The sequence below is a fragment of the Bombus pyrosoma genome, linkage group LG4, assembly GCF_014825855.1.
Source record: "Bombus pyrosoma isolate SC7728 linkage group LG4, ASM1482585v1, whole genome shotgun sequence".
Taxonomy (NCBI): domain Eukaryota; kingdom Metazoa; phylum Arthropoda; class Insecta; order Hymenoptera; family Apidae; genus Bombus; species Bombus pyrosoma.
In genome coordinates, this window is record NC_057773.1 from 6274985 (window position 1) to 6297707 (window position 22723).

At 37.0% G+C, this 22723-nt stretch overlaps 1 protein-coding gene across 8 annotated transcripts in view; it reads right to left on the minus strand.

Moving 5' to 3' along the window:
* The window catches only part of LOC122567226 (serine/threonine-protein phosphatase 2B catalytic subunit 2-like), a 232276-nt gene that overhangs the window by 55578 nt on the left and 153975 nt on the right, over positions 1-22723 (minus strand). For all 8 annotated transcript variants that reach the window (XM_043725577.1, XM_043725576.1, XM_043725583.1 and 5 more), the window contains exons 4-5: positions 16784-16895; positions 9528-9673 (exon numbers count right to left, since the gene is read on the minus strand). In XM_043725577.1, the coding sequence (XP_043581512.1) occupies positions 9528-9673; positions 16784-16895 (258 nt within the window). The remainder of the gene's footprint in view (positions 1-9527; positions 9674-16783; positions 16896-22723) is intronic.

Consider the following 22723-nt stretch of genomic DNA (forward strand, 5'->3'; position numbering starts at 1 on the left):
ACCCCGCTGAAGAAAAGACGAGAAAAATGAAAGAAAAGAATTCCTTTGTCTACGTCCCCCTTTAAACTGTCCACTTTTTTTCGCATTTCGCCCCTAGTTCCAAACACGAAATCGATCCTAACTTCTCTCGATCGAGCAATAACGAGGATCATTTATTTCCCTAGGCTAGGGAGGCGTTTCCATCTTCGTCGTCGGAGGTTAGGTCTATGCAAAATATGCTCGAAATTCGAACGGTAGGCAACTAGGGTGGCGAAGGACACCGGCGACTATGCAATATTTATCAGACCCCTTCTAACTCTTCTCCAACTCGATACCATCCGCCTCTGTTATGTATTATTCCGCGTGCTTCTATGTAAAAGGTGGGTTTTGCAACCGCGAGCAAGCGATATGAATACCAAATGTCGGTACTCGGCTACACGTTGCTCCTCGTCTTCCGCATTTACATGACCGACGATCTTCGAAAACTGGCCCGATAACAGCCTTCAAGTTTAGTTCTTCTAGCGTGGACAAAGGGATGAACGATTGCCTCTTACAAACTTCTTCTACTAATTTAGTTTCTCCTTTTAAATTTTATTTTCATTACGACATTTAAGGGTAGACGAGCAACAAGCGTTTACACGAGTATCTGTTCCATCAATTTGGTTTCTTCTATTTTTTTTATTTTAATCGCGACATCTAATTTGAATCCATGTAACATACTGTTCCTCCCGAAATCTAAAGGTTTCTATAAAAATACAAACTTTCGAAACTCTACAAAAGTAATTGCCTTAAAAGAATCGTTTCCCTATTATTTCCAATCCATTCTCTGATTTTCCCTAAATTCTCTTCAAAATTTTAATCGCGACATCTAATTTGAATCCATGTGACATACTGTTCCTCCCGAAATCGAAAGATCTCTATAAAAATACAAACTTTCGAAACTNCTACAAAAGTAATTGCCTTGAAAGAATCGTTTCCCTATTATCTCCAATCCATTCTCTGATATTCCCGACTTTCCCTAAATTCTCTTCAAAATAGTGTAACACTCAAAACATTATCAATCAAGGAGTGTCTAACAAAGTTAAGTTCGTCACTGTAGCAAGCGAAAATTCGATACGATTCGCCGCAGGAGGAAGTTTGCGATACACAACGCGCAACTGTAATAGCATGTTAATTACGTCGAATAGAGCTGATGTTTGCTGTATTCCTTCGTGCTTCCACGATTCTCCGTGTTTCTGTGTGTTAGCAACAACACCGTACATCGGATTGTTCGCGGTGTAACGAGCGGGCTGCCTGTTAACCGGAAGCTGCACACATTCGTCGAAAGAATGAGAACCTTATCGAGGAAATAGTGTCAACCGCAATGTCAGTAAAGCAATGGCTTTCGATATCGCTAATTATCGTATCTCGTCGTACGTTTCAATCAATTTCGTCGATGTTTCGCGATGGAAACGTTTCGTATTTCGAAATCGACTGACGGTTCAAGGTCATATTATTGCAGGTTCTTTATGTACCAAAGCAACGATAAGATGCAGCAGCGTATGGAAGATATGGAGGAAATGGTGGGGGATAGAGTGAGAGACGTGTGGTGGGGAGACCGGCTGCAATGGCCTTGAACGAGGAATTGATTTTAGGCGTGCAATATCGTAGCTATGACGCGCGTGCCGTGATGGTTTTCGTGTCGATTTTTTGAGCAATTTAAGGACGGTATACTTCATCGGACGTTTATTAGTTTATTATAAGTATACTAGAAATTGTGAAAGGAGAAATTGTAAAGAGATTAGGTTTCATATGAAACGAAAATGATCTGCGTGATCGGAGATTTAAATCATTTTAATCAATTAGCATGAAAACACAGAACATCCATCTGCATTAATTTGCACCAATTTTTCAAAATCCACCAATAGTTAAATCTACTTTATTAAAATATAACGAACCAAGGGAGCAACTGAATATGTCCGCGTAAAACGCTACAGTTCCACAATTAATAGCTAACTTTCCACTGAATTCCTTAAAGCTTACCAATAATTTACTATACTGAGAGATCTTAAATATGAAGAAAATGGGTCAAGATTAGAAGCTAAGAATCAGCTAAGAGAATGTATAGAGGAGGTAATGAGCGAAAGGCTGAAACAAAAAGCTCGAAAGAAAGAGCGGAAGGAAATGACAAGGCCAGAGAGATGTAGACAACACGAGGAACTATAAAAAGGGCACGTTTACAGAAATGGCAACTACAGGCTGGCCATATCAAGGGCGAATGTAGCACAAGAGAATATGTAAGAGCAGATGTAGCAAAAATTATAAACAAATTAAATGCGAAGCAATGACAGAATATCTAGACAAACGTGGTAAAAGCAACAGCCAAAAAATAATCGCAAGGGTAAGATGCGGCAATTTAGAGGAATCGAGAAGATTTTGGTTAGAGGGGGATGAAAAAAAAAAAAAATGCAAATTATGCGATAATAGGGAAGAAAATCTGAAGCACTGTGTAACAGAGTGCGAAAAAATGAACAGCTTGAGAGGCAATATGAAAGGAATTAGGGAAAGAAAATATTGCGAAGGGGCGGCTAACCGAATTCGCTCCTTAGAGAAAAAGAGAAAGAAAAGTGCAAAACCACGCCAAAGCTAGCAATAAATAACGTATATATATATTTATAATTCATAGGTGTCGTGAAGTAGAGGTAGGATATTGATCTATAATTCATAAGTACGTATGTGAAGGTTCGGGTGGACAAATGTTTCGAAATTGTAATGCCAAGTCCTTTTCGAAGCCGCAGTGGCTGAAATTAATAAATAATATATATATAGGACAGTGAGATGTTTCCCGAGTAAAAGGTAGTGTATTATGCAGAGGTCATTTTACAGACCATATCGTGTGCCCGGTATTTTACATACCGTGTCTTACGACTGTGTCATTAAAAATTATTTATTATACGTACACATGTATAATAATTAGTCTTAAATACAATACAGTTAGAAAATTCCAGCAAATAAAAAGATTGAAGTTCAGCATCTTTAGTTGAACTCGCAAGCTTCTTTGCTCAGAGAAGTGTCTCAGGTTTCGCGAAAAGAGGCAACTTCCTCCTGTGGGACAAGTTTTAACGACGCTTATAAAAGTGGTTGCCGTGCGCCGAATGCACGGACGGAAACGGATGTGCCCTTTTTATTTCTCTCTCGCCACACTGTACGTGACCGGAGAATAACGTCGGAAACTTCCAACCGACCTGCCCAAGACTTTTCCTCCTCCTTCTATTCCGTGGTCTTTATTCTCGATTTTTCTTCTGCTTTTCCAAGCCAGAGCTGCGAACCGGTGTTCGACGTGCCTCTATACGTGCAGCGTTATTACGGCGAATTTCCTAAGAGCGTGTTACGCGGCACGCATAGGTACACGCCAGGCCGCAATGGCGATTAAGTTAATAGCAGCAGCCGATAGCACGCGGGTCCTGCCGCTATTTAAAGCACAAACTGCAGCGTTGCGGCTGATAAAATGCACCAGGCGTTGTTCCACGGATTCGAGGGCCCCGTCGATGCGTCACGAGCCTGATCGAGCTTTTCAGACCGCCGATCGAAAGCAATTTTTGCAACTCAAATATAAGCATTTTCAATTCCATTATATTTTTCTATCGTTAAATGATATCTCCAAATTTGGACAAAATATGAAAGAAGTCTTCTTGTTGGCATTTCAATTTTGCCTCAAACACCTCCTTCAAATTCTTGTTGTTTTCTAAAATAAGGGCAAGATTGAGACATAAAAGTTTATAGCAGGGTAAGCGTGTTTAGAGATCGATCTTTCATACCGAACGTTGCTACGAATAAGTCCAAGCTCTCTTTTTCTTCTGAAATTTGTCTGAAGCCGAGCGTGCCCTCGATAGAAGATAAAATCGAAAACCGCGAAAAAGATTGCCAAAGATATCAATAAGAAATGTTAGAAATTTGCGATAAATTCCGTCAATTTAGATGATAGAGGCTATGATTCCGGCGATCAAAAGCAATTTTCGCAACGAATCAACACAAGCACCGGGAACGATCGAGCAGGAGAAAATTCAAAGAGGATGAACGAAGCGTATGGGAACGGTTTTACGGGCTTTCGCGTCTCAAAGGATCGACGATATCATCCTACTGGGACTGTCAATTTCCATATCAAGCGTGTCGGTTCCTGGCGCCTGTAAAATCGCTCGAAAATAAAACATTGGATCACCATGGTTCGATGTCGAATCGCGAAAACGGATCACGGAATACTTGCTGGCTTTTGGCGAAGTATACCGCGGCGAAGGATATCGCGAAACACGGCTGGAATTTCTTATCCGTGGCTTTATGATGCGCGCTGATGAAACCTCGTGAATAAATATTAAAAGCTCCCGCGGGACAATCACGTCGATCGTCTGTCGTCGCTTTTCTCGCTGACCCGCAACACAAAGAATCCAGTTAATTGCCTTCGTTCTTCGTCTGTCTCGAAATTATTATTCAAAGACGGCTGGCAGCTTTGTCCGTTTCAGAACGGTTCTTCCGGCTCGAAGATTCGTTTCCTTTGGCGGTTCAGACGTTCTTAGGTAGTTCCTTTGAGGATGCTTCATAGTTTGATTGCGTTAAATGAATATTCGCAACGAGATGTAAGACGGGTGAAATTAGGGGTTGCTGAACGTCGTTCCTCCACTATGGAAATTGTTTCAGGTCTTCTAGAGTTTTGGATATTTGGCTGGAATTTTACTCGTTTAATTCTCTCGGTGTTACCTTACATAGATTTTGAGAAGAACAGACGATGGTATTAACGTTAGAAGATTCTATTTCTTGTTTCAGAATTGATCTTTCAACTGGAAAATTCGTTTCCTTTGTAGGTTAAAGTGTTCTCAGGTAATTCCTTCGAGGATGTTTCGTAGTTTGTGATTGTGTTAAATGAATATTCACGACAAGATGTAAGATGCGTGAAATTACCAGTTGTTCAAGATCGTGCCTCCACCGTGGAAATAATTTCAGGTCTTCTAGAGTTTTGAATATTCGGCTGAAACTTTGCTCGTTTAATTCTCTCGGTGTTACCTTACATAGATCTCGAGAAGAACAGATGATGTTATCAATATGACAAAATCCTATTTCTTGTTTCACAATTGATCTTTCAACTGGAAGATTCGTTTCCTTTGGTGGCTGAAATGTTCTCAGGTAGTTCCTTTGAGGATCTATAATTTGGTCGGGTTAACGTATGGAATATTCATGAAGAGATACAGGTTAGATGAAATTAGATGGTACTCAAGGTCGTTCCTCCAATATGCAAATTATCTCGAATTATCTATAGTTTGTTTCGTTGGAAGTTCACTCAGAAGGGAGGCGTACGTTGTATAAACGTTTTCCTGTCAAACGAATATCGAACAACATTTGTGTTCCCGAGTTAGCGAAATTCTGTGCATCGCCTTCGATATGTTTGACACAGTTCACGCGACAACAAGCAGACAGAACAATTTTCCGCGGTTACCAAGAACCACTCCGATTAAGTTAGCTGGTCTTAAGCATGTTGCAGCGAATGGATCGGTGCGGTGAATAGAACAGCGATTGAATAGCGAGCAACTAGGTATTCGCGTACCACGAAATCCTCTCGTGTCATTGAACTCTATCAACATTCCGCCAGATAAATCAACGTAAATCGACATCACCCAACATTCCTCTGTCTTTCACAAAAACTGCATCAACTAGGATCGAACGACAAACAACTTTCTCTCATTTATCTTCACGAATCTTAAATTTATCACTTGCAAGATTAAAATTACTGCCATACTTAGAAAGTACTATCTGCACTTTGATAAGGAATAAAATATTTCTAACAATTTTTATGAATTTTACGCTTATACGCTCATACTCCTATTTTTTTCTTTGTACTAAACGCAATCGAATAATAAGAAAATTATTTCAACGATCTTCAAGAAGTTTAATCCTTCTGATAATAACTTCTAGATTACATGTGCCGTTTAAAAAATTATAATCTACTTTCAATATATTTCTGTTCGAAATTTCACGTATTACAATACGTAATATTATGTCAGCACGTTATTTTTTCCATTATTAAGAGAGAAACTCGTTTCTTTTATTATTTCCGCCATCAAAACTACCTTCCAATTCGGAAAATCTTATTTTTCCAATTGCAAATTACAAGAAAGGATACAACCGAACAATGAGAGAGCTCCAACGATTTTCACGCGTCTTCGATTCATCATTTTCATCGTTAAAACTTCCTGTTGAATAAGTATCGATTGCCTCTCGAAAATTTCAAACGCTATACCAGCTGCTATTGGATAAGGAGAAGATGAAAACTCGATGCTGGATTTACTGAGATCCAATCGGTAGAACAACTCGCATAGGTCTTTCCACCGAGTTGAACCGAGCGTCGGGAAAAGTCGCGTCGCGGAAGTACAAACAGGATTTCACCGCCGTTTCCCGAGGAATCTCATTCCGGGACGAGTGTATCTTTACGAGTGTTGCGGAAATAAAAATCCCCGGAACCTTTCGTGTAACGAGGAAACAAGATACCGCGACATTTGTACGATTCTTTCGAAAACTTTCAAACACGTCGTCAACGCGACGTTTTATTCTTATTTTTCTATCGAATGTTTGAATATCATTTTTCGACGATTTTCTACATTACGAAACAGAATGAAAGCGTTCCGTTGATACGTTTCACGAGCGAAAGCGAGGTGAAAATTCTATACGAACATTGCCATAAGCATAAAGCTTTATTGAAAAGTTAACGGTGTATTTTAAAATGACGGATTTTGTCAATGCAAGAAGATTGACGTTGATGGACAATTTATTCTCGAACGTAGTAAATTGTTATTTTGTATTATATTAACTTTAGCTCTAAACGTTTGCATCTTTGCCGTTGTTACAGAGACAAGTATAATAGTCTATCAGTGTACTTGATAATTTCACACACGCACACATTCATTCCATTTATACGGCTATGGTTGTATTACTGGCCGAATGATAATTATTTTTAAATTATTTGATAAACTGAGAAAAATTTATATCGACATTATATCTTCGCGTGATAAACATTAATGTGATATAGATATTTGTTTTGACCGTGTACATTTTTGTTCGTTCCAGTGTTTTATAATTGCGGATGCTCTATTTTTGAAACATCTAACTAAAATTCTGACATCGAAATTTAGACTGTTGACGGTGCATGACTGTTAACGCGTGATATTGTATTTTAAAATGTCGCGTCAGTCTTTTTTACCAATGAGAATATAATAATTAAAAATAGCAAGCTTTTAACAATAAATGAAAAATTACATTTTATACTTCCTTTCAGGAAATTTTTACTTTACATTATATTAAAAGCAATCCTATAAACGTGGCATTCGTATTTCACATTCATTCGTGTCATGGTATTTTAACGTGGAATTTTTAACAGTTTATATATACGTTTATATTTCCATTTTTATTTTATTTTTATTCATGGAAAATATCGACGTCGCTCGTCAGGCAAATTCTCGGCCGTTATGTTCGCTGTATAACGTTCGCGTAAACGTTCGCGTAAACGTTCACGGGAACGTTACTTTGCGTAATGTACAGAGGTATTCTACACAATAATATGCAGAAACATAAAATTGCATGCAAGATTAATCGTTGCTGGGCAAATTCCAAAGCGAATTATTCTGTTTTCTACACTCGAGTGCGTAATATCCTGTAACGATTAAACGCGTCAGGAAGCATCGACGTTAATAGAATATTAATATGTTATGGTTAGATCCGGCATTAATATTCATTTGCAACGGATTCGTAAAATATCGCGTTGTCGGTATTAATTAGCTTCGCGATTTATATAAGCGATCGATATCCACTGCTGGTCCAGGGATACCTATTAAACTAATCATCTTTTTAATAACTAGGAGTGTCAGCTATCGATTTGAACGTTCGATCGGTAGATGGACGCACTATGACTCATGAAAGTATAATACTATGATCATACTTGTATCATAGCAAACTTTTATGAATATCGTGCGTCGATCTTAGATCTCGCTGAGAACCTTTGCATATCTATGAGCCTAACAAGACGAAGCAGTAAAATTTCTGTAATCTTGGATTTCTAATAAAAGTTAATCCAAAATCTTCATAATACTAAATGTCATATTTAAAATTTCCATAGTTATAGATTTTTCATAAAAATCGTAGATTTCTTTTCACACTATTGGATTTCTAGAAGGCTATCAGACTGAAGCGCCAATATTTTTGCAATCTTGGACTTCTAACAAAATAATTCAGATGTTTGATAGTCCTAAATGCGTCATCTACGATTCCTATAGTTCTAGATTTCTCGAAAAAATCTCTTCTAAAGCTTTCGAGTCTCTACAAACCTAACGAATCGGAGCCCCAAAGCTTTTGCAATTTTGAATTTCAAACAACTAAATCTAAAATTCCCGTAATTTTAGACTTCATACAAAACCTGCAACTCCAGGTATCCGATAAAGATGTTTGGATTGCGCCAACAAACAGTAGAAGATTATCCAACAGTCGAAAAATGTTCTGTAGGTTACATAGATAATAGCAAGTTAGGGAAGAAGAAGAGAAGAGTATTTTCTCTGACAAATTGGCAAGCAAGAGACGCGTGAACGTGTAGCATTGGTGAGTATTCGCTGCGTCAAGGTGGACAGTGCTTAGGTGAACGATCGATAGAGCAGGTGGCAGCACATCGGTTGCCTGCTCTGTTTCCGGTACTCCGATACTCTACACAGGCCAGGCTCCAATAACACTCGTGTCGTTCGCTTGACAGGCGACTTGGTCGTTTACGAAAATTCGCCCATCGATTGAATCCTGCTCTCGACAGTGAAAAATTTCGCGGCTAGGAAACCGACCAACGAATCCGTCGACAACCGTTAAAAAATAGGAAACTTAGAGAAGCTTCGAATGTATTTTGAATTATTTACGAATTTAGCTCCTCAAAGATAAACCTCGAGAATTTAAAAACGAACGTAAAAGACTTTAATGCTGGAGGAAGGAGATTGTTAAAAAGAATATTTTATAATAATAATAATAGTAATAAAATATTGTAACCAATAGCCTAGTAATAATGTAGAAAGTGTTTTGTTAATTTCTAATCAGCTCGTTGCTTTCGAATTTTCCGAAATTTTCCTGACAATTTCCTGACTCATCGATGATTCGAGAGATCGATACAAATTACCAAAATTCTTTTCAAATTTAACAAAACGAGAATCTAATGAAAACCGGAATGAAAATTTACCCATCTATAATTAGAATTCTGTTTGCTTGTGAAAAGGAAGATTCTGCAACGCAACAGTAGGATAATAAATAAAAAAAGAAACGGGAATAAAGAATGCGCAATATCAACAAACTCTTTCAAATAATCCAAATGATTCTAGGAACTTCGTCGAATCCAACGCGCCAAATCTTCGCGTCGATGAATCTAATTACGTTACATCTCTACGTTATTATTTCTATCAAGAAATCAACGCTTCGTTCGCTCTTAATACACAATATGTGAATGAAAGAGACTCTGTACGTCGTTCCATCAATAGGAATATCTCAATGAACGTTCTACTCACTTTGCGTATGTCTTCTAGATTGTGAATTTCCGGCGAGAGTCCACCGTGCACGCAGAGGAACTGTTGGTTCATGAGGGCCGCTAGCGGTAGACAGTCAAACGCATCCATGCAAGCGTCGTACACCCTCTCCGAGTATTTTATTTTACCTGAAAAGCAGAAAAGAGGACATGGTCGTCAGAACGAGGACCGATCAGCCTCGGTAGTCGGCGATTCACGCGTCGCTAAAACGCGATTCGATACGCTCGATTGTTTCGTTCTCAGCCTTTTTATAGCTCTGGATGCTCTTTGTATGTCGACAAGCAACGTGAATAGGATGAGAGTGAATAGAAAGAAATGGAGAGGGGCAAAAAAAAGGTAGACGCGGGAGGAAAAAGTTGCTCTTCGAAATTGACTGGCTGTCACGATTCGGAATATTATTGTTCATAAAACAAGGAATCTTTGAGGTCTCGACGCGTTTCACGTCGTTTGCGTTGAATTATTCGGACAGAAAGTTAATTCATCTGGTATTAATGGATTAAAGCCGGGCAATTTATTCGTTCCATGTATTTCTCGCTTTTAGAGGTTTGATGGCATTTTATGTTCTAATGGAGGATCGTGTAATTTGGTTTTTAGAAAGACTAGGAGATAAAAGAGGGGTAAATCGAATGTTGGTTTAACAAAAATAATTTCTTTTATTTATTATTAATTTACGATCAATTCTCGCATTGGACAAAAATAATAATATTGAAATAATTATGACCTGGAGTTTTATTGCAAGCCAAAAATCCTATTACCTGTTCGGTAAAATGTTTATACGAGAAGACGCTTGATCCTGGCATTACTCTTGTAATTTAATCTAGAAATAAGCCAATCGCGACATTCGATGGTAGAACTACTTCAAAGACAAATTTTGCATGCAAATTAGGTTGCGAATCTATACAATATCTGTTAAAGATTAAACTGGAAATCTATAACACTTCGATGAAAAATTACAAACTAGCCATTTTAACCTTCTTTCTAGTTTTAGTGCTAGCCATGTTTGCCATTAAAAAAATTACATGCCCTTTTCAAACCCCAAGGGTCTATCAAATTTCTATGAAAAATTATGAATAAATTGCTTTGCTCCGTCAGTTCCACTCTGAAACCTCACCCTCGCACCATTTCGAATATCAAGAACCTTTTTTCCTCCCTGCACACAAACGTGCCAAAGTCACCCTCTTTCTCAAAGAAAATGTTCTTCACGCGTCGATTATTTCGGAGGTGGTGTGAAAAGTCTAGACCCAGATTTTTCACTGCAGCCAGATACTTTTTTAATGGCCACACGTCAACTTTTGTCGCTTGCCAGCTACAAAGGAGCATGGAACGGGTATCCTCTTTTCCAGGAGGCAGAAGAAAAGGTCGGGGAGAGCAGATAAAAAAAGAAAAGGGAAGAAAAGACTCTGGAGAGCAATAAAGAAGGGCTGCAAGGTAGACGGGCCATGGAACCTCCGTGCAGATTTCCGTGTGCACGTGCGTGAGGACATCGTACAAGGGAGGACGAATTCAAGGATCGTTTCTTGTACCCAGCCACCGTATGTCCACCGAGAATAATAAATCCCTCTATAGAGGAATTTTCGTTGCCTCGAGTGAAAAGTGAAGCCAAAAGGGAGAACTTAACGTTTCATAGAATAGAAAGAGTTGGAATTCCTTTTTGTCACGTTTGGCTTCTTGAATTAACTGGGTTTTGTGAGTTTTTCTTTTAATATTTCAATCCTCGTTTACGTTTATTTCTTTCTTTCTTATTTTTCAAGAAATAAATTAGAGATTAATAAATAGCTAAAAATAAGTATAAGATAATAAATAATAAAATATAAAGTATTGTTGAAGAAGGGAATTAGAAATTGAAAATTATTTCTTCTTAATTTGTTAGTTTGATTTGTGCGTTTGAAAATTAAGCAAACAAAAATTTTTGTTTTCTTAATTTCGAGATTTTTAAATGTTTCGAAATATTTAAAAGTTCTAATACTTCCGTATGCTATGGTACATTCAGAGTTGTAAAAAAATTAATGAAAAAGCTTTCAAACCTCCTATCACTCGAAATCCTTGTACCAATAAAACATCCAACCGTGGCAGCAACCCCATTCTGCCTCGATCAACAACTTTCTTTATCTTCCTCTCTATTTACTTTCTAAAACAAGCTTTCTAAACATCTAAAACAATCGAACCTAAGACCTCCATTAAAAGAACCATCCGTTACAAACTTCCAAGTGTCCCTCGGAACTCTTCAACTCTCTAAATCCACTAACCGACTTCTGGCTCGATTCTGTCTTCTAAACTCCACTTTTCTAACGTTCTCCCCTCGTTTAACGTCTGTAACAACGATCGAAACGATTTTCCTCGTCGAAAGATTCGATCCTCGAGCAAATTCGAGATCTGTTCGCTTGAGATCCCAAGTATTAGCCACGAGAAACGATCTGTCCAGCTTCAACGTCGACAAATCTTTAGACAGCTTGTCCAAAGGATTCCAAGGCAGGTCGTTTTATTGACAGGAAATCCTTCTTGTTCGTCAAGACAGGAAGTTGAATCGGAGGCTGAACTCGACGGCCTCTTTGAGGCTCAACAACAACGTTTCCTTACTTTGTCCGTCTACTCGACGAATCTACTGTTGACATAAATCAACAGTCGACATAGTCGACATAATTCAAATTGATATATGAATTTATTACATCCTTGTTCGATGATGTTTGACCAGTTAACTAGGTTCGACGTGTATACACGTTAATCCAGAGCTTTGTTTCGATGCGTTTGACGTGTATACTCGTCGTGTGAAATAGAAGATTATTATTTACTATAAAAACTCAAAATTCTAGTAAAAAGTAATACAAATGTCATTTAGTGGTACGTTTGCTTTATATTTCCGAAAAACCTATTATGTATTTTATAAAAAAAAAATTATTTGATTATTTGATTATTCTCTTTGGTATATCGGTTATGGTCCGTATAATCTATCGCTTTTTATAAATTGAGTTGTTTATTTTCCCCAATGCATCCCCATTTTTGTGCTACGCTCTGTATATCGGTTATCCCCCGAATTGTTTTGTGTACTTGACTTTATTATCTTTTGGCAATTTTTCAGTTTTTAATAACAATAGCTTTTTCAACGATGAATTATTAATGTTTTATCGAATATAAATATAATCCTTCCTTGTTTTGCTTTACTTCTTTCGTAAAATTTATAATAGGAACATTCGGCCGGCGTTCGACGTATATACTCGTCGTCGAATGATTTTAACTACGCATTCCTTAAAAGGTTTTTGAAACTGAACTCCGCAGCTAACAGGATAATTGACGATGTCATCTCGAATGCTGGAGACTAGGTTAATTTTGATTAATGATAATATATCACGTTGTTTATTTTTATTTACCTTTTTATCTACTTTGTATCCTTATATGTGTTGCTACTTTATAAGTTACATTTACGTATTATTTTATCAAACTAGTCTTTTTAGTTTATTTTTCGTTTTATCGCTATAAAACTAAATATCTTAGGCTTCTGATTACAATGAGAGTCGCTTCAAGTTCTTTTTACCTTTCATGGACTAACATACTAGAAAAACAAATCTCTGTTTAACACTTCGACGGTCGCAATTGCGTAAACGTGATTTTGCTCTGCCACCTGTCATCCGCTGTCGTCACGTTTATGGTCTTTTTTGTAATTTAATCGGCACGCCGATGACGAATGATTCCTAGCTTCGATCCTGTTCTATCAGAGTGAAACGATTTAGAAATACACTGAAAAGACCGGCAATTTGTGAGTCTAATGATCCACTGATGAGAAAACAATTTATTATCCAAATTTCTGTAACTGTATGGGAAACAAACAAATAAATAAGCCAGGAAATAAATAAATAAATTTACATACAATGCATAAGTGTACGAAAATACTTAAGATAATATGATAAAGATTTGGTCAGTGAAGATGAATTTAATGTGACTTTTTCAAAAAATGTATCATAATTATACAATAATAAATTGAGCGCATAATATAAAGTGACAGCAGTTGGCAGTAAAATCTACGCCCGTCAAAGTGTTAAATATAATATGATTAAAACGATAGGGTGAAAGTGTATATTAATTATTCAGCAATTGCGGCCTGTTTCTAACAACGACGGAGAAAAAAATCACAGAAAGTTCGTGTTAATAGAATTATCAAATTGATATTTCGTTGTCGACAGTATACAACAGGGAACAGCAGGGAAGTCTAAGGGGAAAAAGGGAATTCGAAGTTCGTTGTATCGTTTCGAGCAAATAAAATTCTCACTTTCCTGAAATCGTTGTACTTGCTATCGTTTCTGTTTAATTATATCTTTTGACAGAGAAACCAGAGAGACATTTCAAAGATTCTCGTTTAATTAGAATCACCTAAGACTAGAACGTAGAATGAAATCAACGGTTCACGATCAGCCAAAATAGACCGGCGATAAACGTGTCGAATGCAGAGAACTGCGAATCTTGATTATTACGTTCGTTGGTTGCCTGGTTCTTGTTAATTGCACATGGTTCGTAATATCATCCTTGCCAACACGCTTCTACACGCTCCTCCTGCTCAGCTCGGCCTCCTTTCTCGCTCACGCTTCTCTCGTTGTATTAACGAGGAGATCGAGTTCCGTCTCCTTGACTTTCTTTTGATGCCAGTCAGACATCGCCCTGGGACACTCCAGAAAGCTCATTTGCGAGCTTTTGACCCGAATAAATAAGTCAAGAACGAAACGATTGCGAGTTTCGTCGCGGCGTCATCGCCGAACAACCCTCGTTCTGGCCGTGCGTTTCACCACTTTGTTCGTTCAACGTGCAGCGAACATGGAAACGGCGTGCTTCCGCAATGAATTCGAGTGAATCGAAGAAACGAGAATTAGAATATCGTTGGTTTCGACCGCGCCTTTATTCGGTAATAATGGTCGAAATATGTAACATTTCTTTTGAAATGATTTAAATCGAGAAATCATTCGGATTGAGGATTTGTTAAGTGAGAGACGGGACGTTGAAACTTTTCTTCGAAATTATTAAAGTTGAGGAACGAAAATTAGAAAAGGATTATTGAAATTAAAGATTCGTAATTGTTCGGGCTATTTCTAGATCTACAATTTGCTTGATTTGTATGGAAAGGACAAGTAAATTTTGTAGCGCGACAGGAAATTCATAGGAATTTTCAAGAATATTACTTCAAGTTCTTTGGAGATATTTTTAACGTAAAATATGTTCTCTCTGTGCCGTAACTAAGAAACGAATGATCAACACCCCGCTCTTCCATGAAATATTCCTATATTTCATTCCTATCTTCCCATCGTTCTACATTTTATTCCTCATTCCATATCGCGCTATGCACATCTCTGTTTGAAAATGAACCTACAATCCATTGCAAGATTATAAAATCCTGATCGCGATGGAGCTGTATAAATCCAAAGGATTCAGTTTCATCCAGTGCACGATCATCCAGTTTCATTGGAGTTAGAAATCGAATGATTCGGTCTTTGACCTTAACCTGATTCCAAATCGACACGGTTAAAATCGCGAGCGTAACACAGTGGCTGGTTAACACGAGCCTCGTAAATACACGCGGCTTGACCCAGTATCGGACAATTTTCCAAGGATCGATACGGTTTTCCACGGGCCGCCTCCGCTGCGCCACGCAGAGAGCCTCGAGATATCGCTGATTACACGCGGAAACTCTCGGATCCTGCAATTCCACGAAGATCGCGCGAGAACCTCCCGTCGAAGCTACCTGAATAAATGGTCCCTGGACCTGGAGATCCCGGATCCGCGATAATTTCGTCGGATCACGAATGCTCACGACAGTTTGACGTGTTCCGTGGCGAAATGGAATTTCGCCGAGGAATCTCGCTGGATTTCCGGGCTTAGAGAAGCAGATACGGGTAGCTGAAAGTATTATTTTGTTGGATTTTCAGTGAATGGCGGAGATGGAAATGTATATGTTTGTGCTTGACAGTGAAATGGGAAATAGAAATATTTGTTGCATGACTTTTTCATCTTCTTGTCGGTTAAAATTCATGAACAACTTCTTAGTGTTGTAAACGTACGTAGGTTTATAGAATTCGTTGTACAACGATCTAGTATGATGGTAGCAGGCATTTTTGATAAATGAAATTTTTGACTGATTATCTACTACGATGATTCATAGGATGGTCATTGTAATCAACGTTTGTTCCGAAGAATACTGTGAATTCTGGGCAATTAGAATAACGGGAGTATTTAAATTACGTGGTTGACGTTAGGGAAAGAAATTGAGATTCGCGAGCAGAATTTTGGAAAAGAAATTGATGCAAATTAATAGAAGCTAGAGTTCATTGATAGAAATAATACGTATTTCTATTTCTTGTTATTTCTACGTATTTGTTCCTAAATTACATAGTTATTTAACTACATAACACATAGTTATTAATATTTATTTCCTGTAAACAGTTCTGCTTATTTGTCAAATCGTTCGTTCCAAATTACTATTATGTCAAAGGATTAGGATTTCAACAAGGTTATTTCAAAGTAGTAAAAATCTAGTAAGAAGATTCTGAATCAGGATCTATTGACGTAGGATGCTTAGAGTCGAAGAGAATAGCAGAAACACTGGGATTTTCCACTGAAATATTCTTTTTAATGATAATATTATTTAAAGCCTAAGAAGATGGTAGGAAACCAACGTGCAATTTCAAAAAGTAAACGAACGTAACAGAGAGGCAGAGAATATTAAAATCCTTCCTTGTACGATACCTAATAAGAGGAAATCTGTTTGTGGATAGAAAATCGGTTTAGTTCAGCATCATAATAAAGAATGCTGAGAGTTTCGACAAAATAAAGAACACGAAAGATGGGAATGAAATATTCTAAAGCCTGGATTCTATTCAGATAGCCAACCATGTATATAAATATATATATATGTATAGGTGTTATTTTGTAGAAATTTGAAATACGAAACTTTGGGAATTGAAACCGAGGGAAACCAGAGGCGATCCATTGAAAATCTACCGAAATTCGCCGCTCTCGTGAAAAAAAGGCGACGAAAGATAAAAAAAAAAAATTTTTGCTTCAGCAAATATCCCAAATACACCGAAATAATTTTCTCCTCTGAAAATCAAAGAATTTCCAAACGACAGAGATATCGAACTATGAATTCTTCTAAAAAACGTTGAACGTATGAAAAATTCATCGAAAAATCATAGATTCATGAATTCCTGGGAACGCTTACGTTTTCGAGACGTGTTCTTCGTGAAAGGGAGATTACTTACATTCTTGCTTAAATGTGAAGTATTCCGTGAGATGACGGCATTCGTGGTTGCCTCTGAGAAGAAACAGTGTGTTTGGATGGCACAGCTTAAGTGCCCACAGGTACAATACGCACTGCAACAAAGAAGAGACAAATTGTCATTTTAATATGTCAGCATTCTCCTATATTATCGTGCCTCGTAATCAAAATCTATAATCTTTTATTCATGATAGAATTTTGTTTATAAGTTATCGTCCAAATAAATATACTATTTTAGTTTAACGTCGGAACAACGATTATAAAGAAGTGGAAATGGAACGGTATATGAGAAACGAGTTTTTAAAAATAAGTCATTCGAATCGCCAAAAAAAAAAATGCGATTGCACGATTGCAAATTTATTAATTTCCTACGGAAGTTTACGAATGTTAGTTGACGCGGTTCTACCGGCTATAGTAATATTTATAAATATCGTTAATATTTATGTTGTTTATATCGCGAATAACAGATTTAGTGCAAGAACGCTTCTATAAATTCTATAAATTCACGAATCGCGATAGATTAAATGGGGAACCTGAGGCGGAAAATAAAAGATTCAAAATTATCGGACTGAAAATCACGGGTATTTTTTCTCCCAGGATCTTTGTAACGTTGCGTTGGCGCGAGCGAACAACGCGAGAACATCGATGGCGACCCGCTTTATTTTCCCGGGAAATTTGCTTTTTATAGAGGCCTGGCCCGGCTGAGCGATTCCAGCGCGGAGCTGAAAACGCGTTATTTATCCGCCCGTCTTTCCGTCTCTAGTCTCTATTTCTCTCGGTTTCGCGCCCTGGCTCTATAATTTATAACGCGCCATGAATTACATTTACCGTGTTGGAACGAACGAATTGTACTACGATGCCTCGTGTTCAGACCTACAGAGAAAACGAAAGAATTCCAACACATGTAGACACCATTTACGAGCATATTATATATGTTGCGAGAAATATTTTGAAATAGCGTTATTATGAGACTCGTCTATCATGATTGTATTCCTAAAGACTGAAAACGAATTGGAAAGAGTATACAGGGGATACGAAATGTTCCGCGCAAACATATATTTCGCGGAGATCGCAAAAGTATTTAACAATATTAATACAAAACAATGCAAGTTTTTGTCGTTTATAAGAATGAATAAAAGTGTTTAATCATTCTATATCCATATATTATTTTTAAATAGCAATATTTAATAACATTTATAAATAGAACTAGCGATATTTATAAACGTTCATGACCGAAATTTATAAACATTTTGAAGATCGCAAGATAGAACAATGCAAGTTTTTGTCGTTTATGAATAAAAGTGTTTAATCATTCTATATCCATATATTATTTTTAAATAACAATATTTAATAACATTTATTAGTAGAACTAGCGATATTTATAAACGTTTCTGAACGAAATTTATAAACATTTTGAAAATCGCAAAGGTAATTAAATGATTTACAGCAATTACGCTATATTATACTATATTACATTATACTACCGCTACCAACAACTATAATACTTATATATTTTTTATTGGGTAGAATATTACAATCGATTGTCACAGAGAATTTTTATGAACCCCTGTATATAGAATTAACAATATTTATAAACGTTTACGAATAAAAATATACGTATCATTTTCCATAGAATCTCTCGATTCTATAGAAATGAATCAAAACATTGCATCGTATGAAATACAAAGTTCGGTGGAACTTTACTGTAAAGATCACAAAGGCATTCATGGCGACAGATAGAAAGAAGCATTATTCGCTTTATTTCAGGCGTTGGTTAATTAATTGCAGTGACCGGCTCGACGCGAGACGACGAAATTAGCGGAACTGGCATGCACCGCGAACAAAAGCGCCTACGCGAAATCTTCGTTCACGTTTCAACGCAATTGGTCAGCACGTAATTAATCTTGCCGTTTTCTCTTTTTCTGTTTTTCGGAACGCGCGTTTAATACGAACTACAGGCTGTTGAGGTTGCATCGTCGACGATAAAAGTGAGAATTTTGGCAGAGAAATAGCAAATTCCTTTCCTTTTATACCTCTCCAGTTTCATGATTAAGCGTACAGTTGTTTGAGACTTCACATTACGCTAACACTACCTTGGGCCGTGTTAGTAACTGGCTTTTAGTTAAAAATAGTTACTATATAAATATAAATCGACGGAGATACGAAATATGGAGATATATGGATATATCTATTGTTAGAGGCTAATCTAAAATTAAAGCAACACTCAGAATTGGGAAATCTAACATGAATTATGTAAACTAAACTAAACAACAGATGATGATTCTATTATGCACGATGATTTACGGCGTCAGACGATACTATTAAATCACAACTTCGTTTTAATGCGTATATTCTAATCCACGAATAGAATGGACATAATCGATTGTTGTCAATTGCTATTGCAATGTTAATGAATGCTACCATTAATTTAACAATATTTACGATTAAAACCAAGCGATATAACGTTATTAATTTCGAACCTTTAAGCGTCCATCATTATTACAATTACGAAAATTTGTATCCCCTAAGGATTTGAGGAAACTCAAGTAAAATCTACCCGAAGAAACTCATCGCTGAAAAGGACGAAAACTTTTCTGAAAAAAAGAGCTCGCAACGCTGCTGCAAAATATTAGGTTGTCCGAAAAGTGTCTTTCTTTTACAGACACGTCTTTTACAACGATGCATCTTTATACAAACATGAAAGCTAATCTGTTGAACGTTGTGATCTTTATTTTGTTAGAACAAAATTGATCGTACGTAATTCGATAAAATAATATAAAACGGAAAATGTTGTGCATCCATTATTTCCTTATAAAACGAAAGAAACTTTTCGGGCGACCTAACAGCTAGGAATTACTTAACAAAATACCAATGTTTTCTTAAATTTCATTAAAAATTTCCTAACCAACTTCTAAACTAGTCCCAATACATAAATTAATTTTTCTCCCGAAAATAAAAAAAAAAAAAAGAAAAAAGAAGAAACAGCCCACTTACAATCCCACAACAACAATTTATTTCCGATGAAAACGCATCGACGAAGTGCACGTACGGTTCGGCGGAAAACAATCGTCGAAACTTGGCCGCGTTAGTAAAATCGATATCGAAGAAAGGGCGAATGGGTGGCGAGAAATGGGAGAAGCCAGGAGGAGGGGCAGGACCAGGCTATGTTTTATTCATCGTGTATACATTAACCGTTTGTTTCAAATGCGGGTATCCACAGGTATTAATGCACGTCGCGCATATTCCACGACCTAGGGAACAATCGTGTATAAGTAGCTATGAATACGCGTGAACGCGCGTCGCCGCTATTGTTCCTGACCGGGCTGGCTTGATAACAGGATTATGAGTGCATTTTCGTTTTATTAGGCGAGATGCCGCCGGCTGAGACACGTTGCGAGTCACCGAGTTCATTATCGAAGGCACGTGAAAGAGCGAAATTATGGTAATTCCAAAAGACTAGGAGAATCGTCGCGACATATCAACGTCGATTCGATCATTTCAGGATATCTTAATCGTAAATTTTTTGAAAATCGTAATTTTCCTACCAATTTGGCACTGTTATTTAACCTATTAAGCATCCGCTGACATAATGGGTCCTTGTGTTCCAGGCGAAATTTGCATCGCTCACTTTCTCCAAAACGAGAGTGTCAGACTTGTCGCACCTGAAAAACCTTACACCAACAAGGTGTATTTTGATTGCTCGAATACCGTTTACTTCGCTTCATTCAGTTCCGAATACCGCGAAGGTAAAATAAACGCCATGCCCCCAGCGACCCGCATTGCCGCCCACAGTCTTTTTGGTAAATAAGTAACACTGATGCGGAATATAAATCATTTTATTTTCCAAATTAACGTCTCGTATCGTTTTTCGATAATAAATAATCCAATAAAAAATCCCGCAAACATAGGTCTCAGATTAATTACTTTTCCAAGGACTAGCAAATTTCTTTATATTTTTGATCATGAATGATCATGGTCTTGTGGGTAAAATCCTGCAATCGTTTTTTAAATAATTACTTGCTACAATACTGTGTACTATCAAATAACTTCCCGTCGAAATTTTATTTTTATTACAGAAAGGTGTAAACACTTGGTTGAAATATCACTTGTATAATAAACGAGGGACTATAGTAAGTACCTGAGAATATTTTCAGATTTTTTACAGCCCGAAACAATGAGAAACCAGACTAGGAAGTGGAAGATCCATTATGCGGATTACATTAGTCGAAAGCCATCAGTGGGTTAAGTACCAAATGATAGTTTATCGCAATGTTATGAAGACTACAAGTTTTTAACATTTTATGGAATCATTGAATCTATATAGAAAGAAAAGAATAATAAAAAAAAAAAAATATTGCGCGTTGGAGATATCTTTTTCGACCAAAGCTCTTCCTCCTCTCGTTTTCTTCTCGTCATTTCTTCAAAAACGAAAAGAATTAGAAATTGCAAAGCGAAGTAATTTTTTTTACTGAAACTTGTTCATTAGAGAATCAAATTACAATATAGTGTACTCGTTTTTCATTTTCCCATTTTCAATGATTAAATGATCCTAGAGCCGAAATGTCACATGCCGAGATATCTGTTCGTTTGGAACAGAAATCGTGTAATTAACAACAATAATAGGAACAGTTCGTCGAATCATTTAAGTGCACGCGTGTCTTTTGTTCATTTACGAAATTACCGGAGTAGCGGTTAATTACTCGTCACACGATTGTTCATCATCAGAGGGCTGATTAATAGAAATTTGGAAAATGATCGACGCGCGCGTCCGCTTTTGTCCTTGTCACGCGCTTATGCGTTGTCCGCGTGTCTGTTACCCGCTATCATCGCTATTACCTCTCATTGTGAACCCCCATTTTCGTTTTATTATTAGATACGATAGTCTATTTCGCGAACACAGTATCGCAGTGTCCTATGTATATATCTTTATACTTTAAAGCTTTAGCTTCGCGAATTTTACCTTCTAGTAATTTCTGCTGCAATTTTCTTGAACGTTTACGCTATGAAGTTGTTTGTGAAGAAGAAGAAAAAAAAATATCGTCCATTGAAACTTGTATGCCGCTACAATTACGAAATTTTGTCATATTAGAGAATAAATAAATATACAGGATAGAATGTATCATTAAATAGAATTTTTACATTCTATAGAAATATATCTTTAAAGTAATTCTTTTTAAAATATGTTCTTCTTTTTTGTAAATACAGTGCATTTTTAAGTATTTCCATAGAAATACAATGCATCTTTGAATTAATTTTTCTTATTTAATTAATTTTCTTCGCAAATACAGCGCGCTCTCAAAAATTCTTTTCGAAATTTTTAACATGTACAGTGCATTCTCAAGTAAAATTGTTCTGAATTTAAAACGCAACGAACTTCTCAGTAAAATGTCTCCATTGTCGAAGAATTAAACGCTTCATATCTCGTTTCTAGAACTATAATAGAGAAGAAAAGAAAAGCATAGGTGCTTTTAGAAAAATTTGCCATTTCAAAGAATTGGATGATAGCGCTTGGCTGACTGCACTACAACTTCTAGAGGCTGCTGTGCACAATAGAAATAAGGACGACTCTAACGTGCATATAACGCCGGGGCCATGTTACTCTAACACGTTTTATACACTATATACGTTTTATACACTGTACATACTTAAGCGGTGCACGTGGAATCGGAAAATCTTGGAAGTACGTGGCCTGAGAATTTCATTGTAATTTCATTCTATGGGATATAACCTCGACTTTTTTCCTCCCGTTTTTCCTTTCTTGCTTGGAAACTCGGGGAAGTTTACATACGCGTATACAGAGAGCAGGAAAAAGTTGGAAGAAGTGGAAAATCTTCTAAAAAAATTATTAATTAGAGCACGTCATGATTTCTTTAGAAAACGAATAACCTACTTTGGAAAACGAATAATTCCATTAAAAGATGCA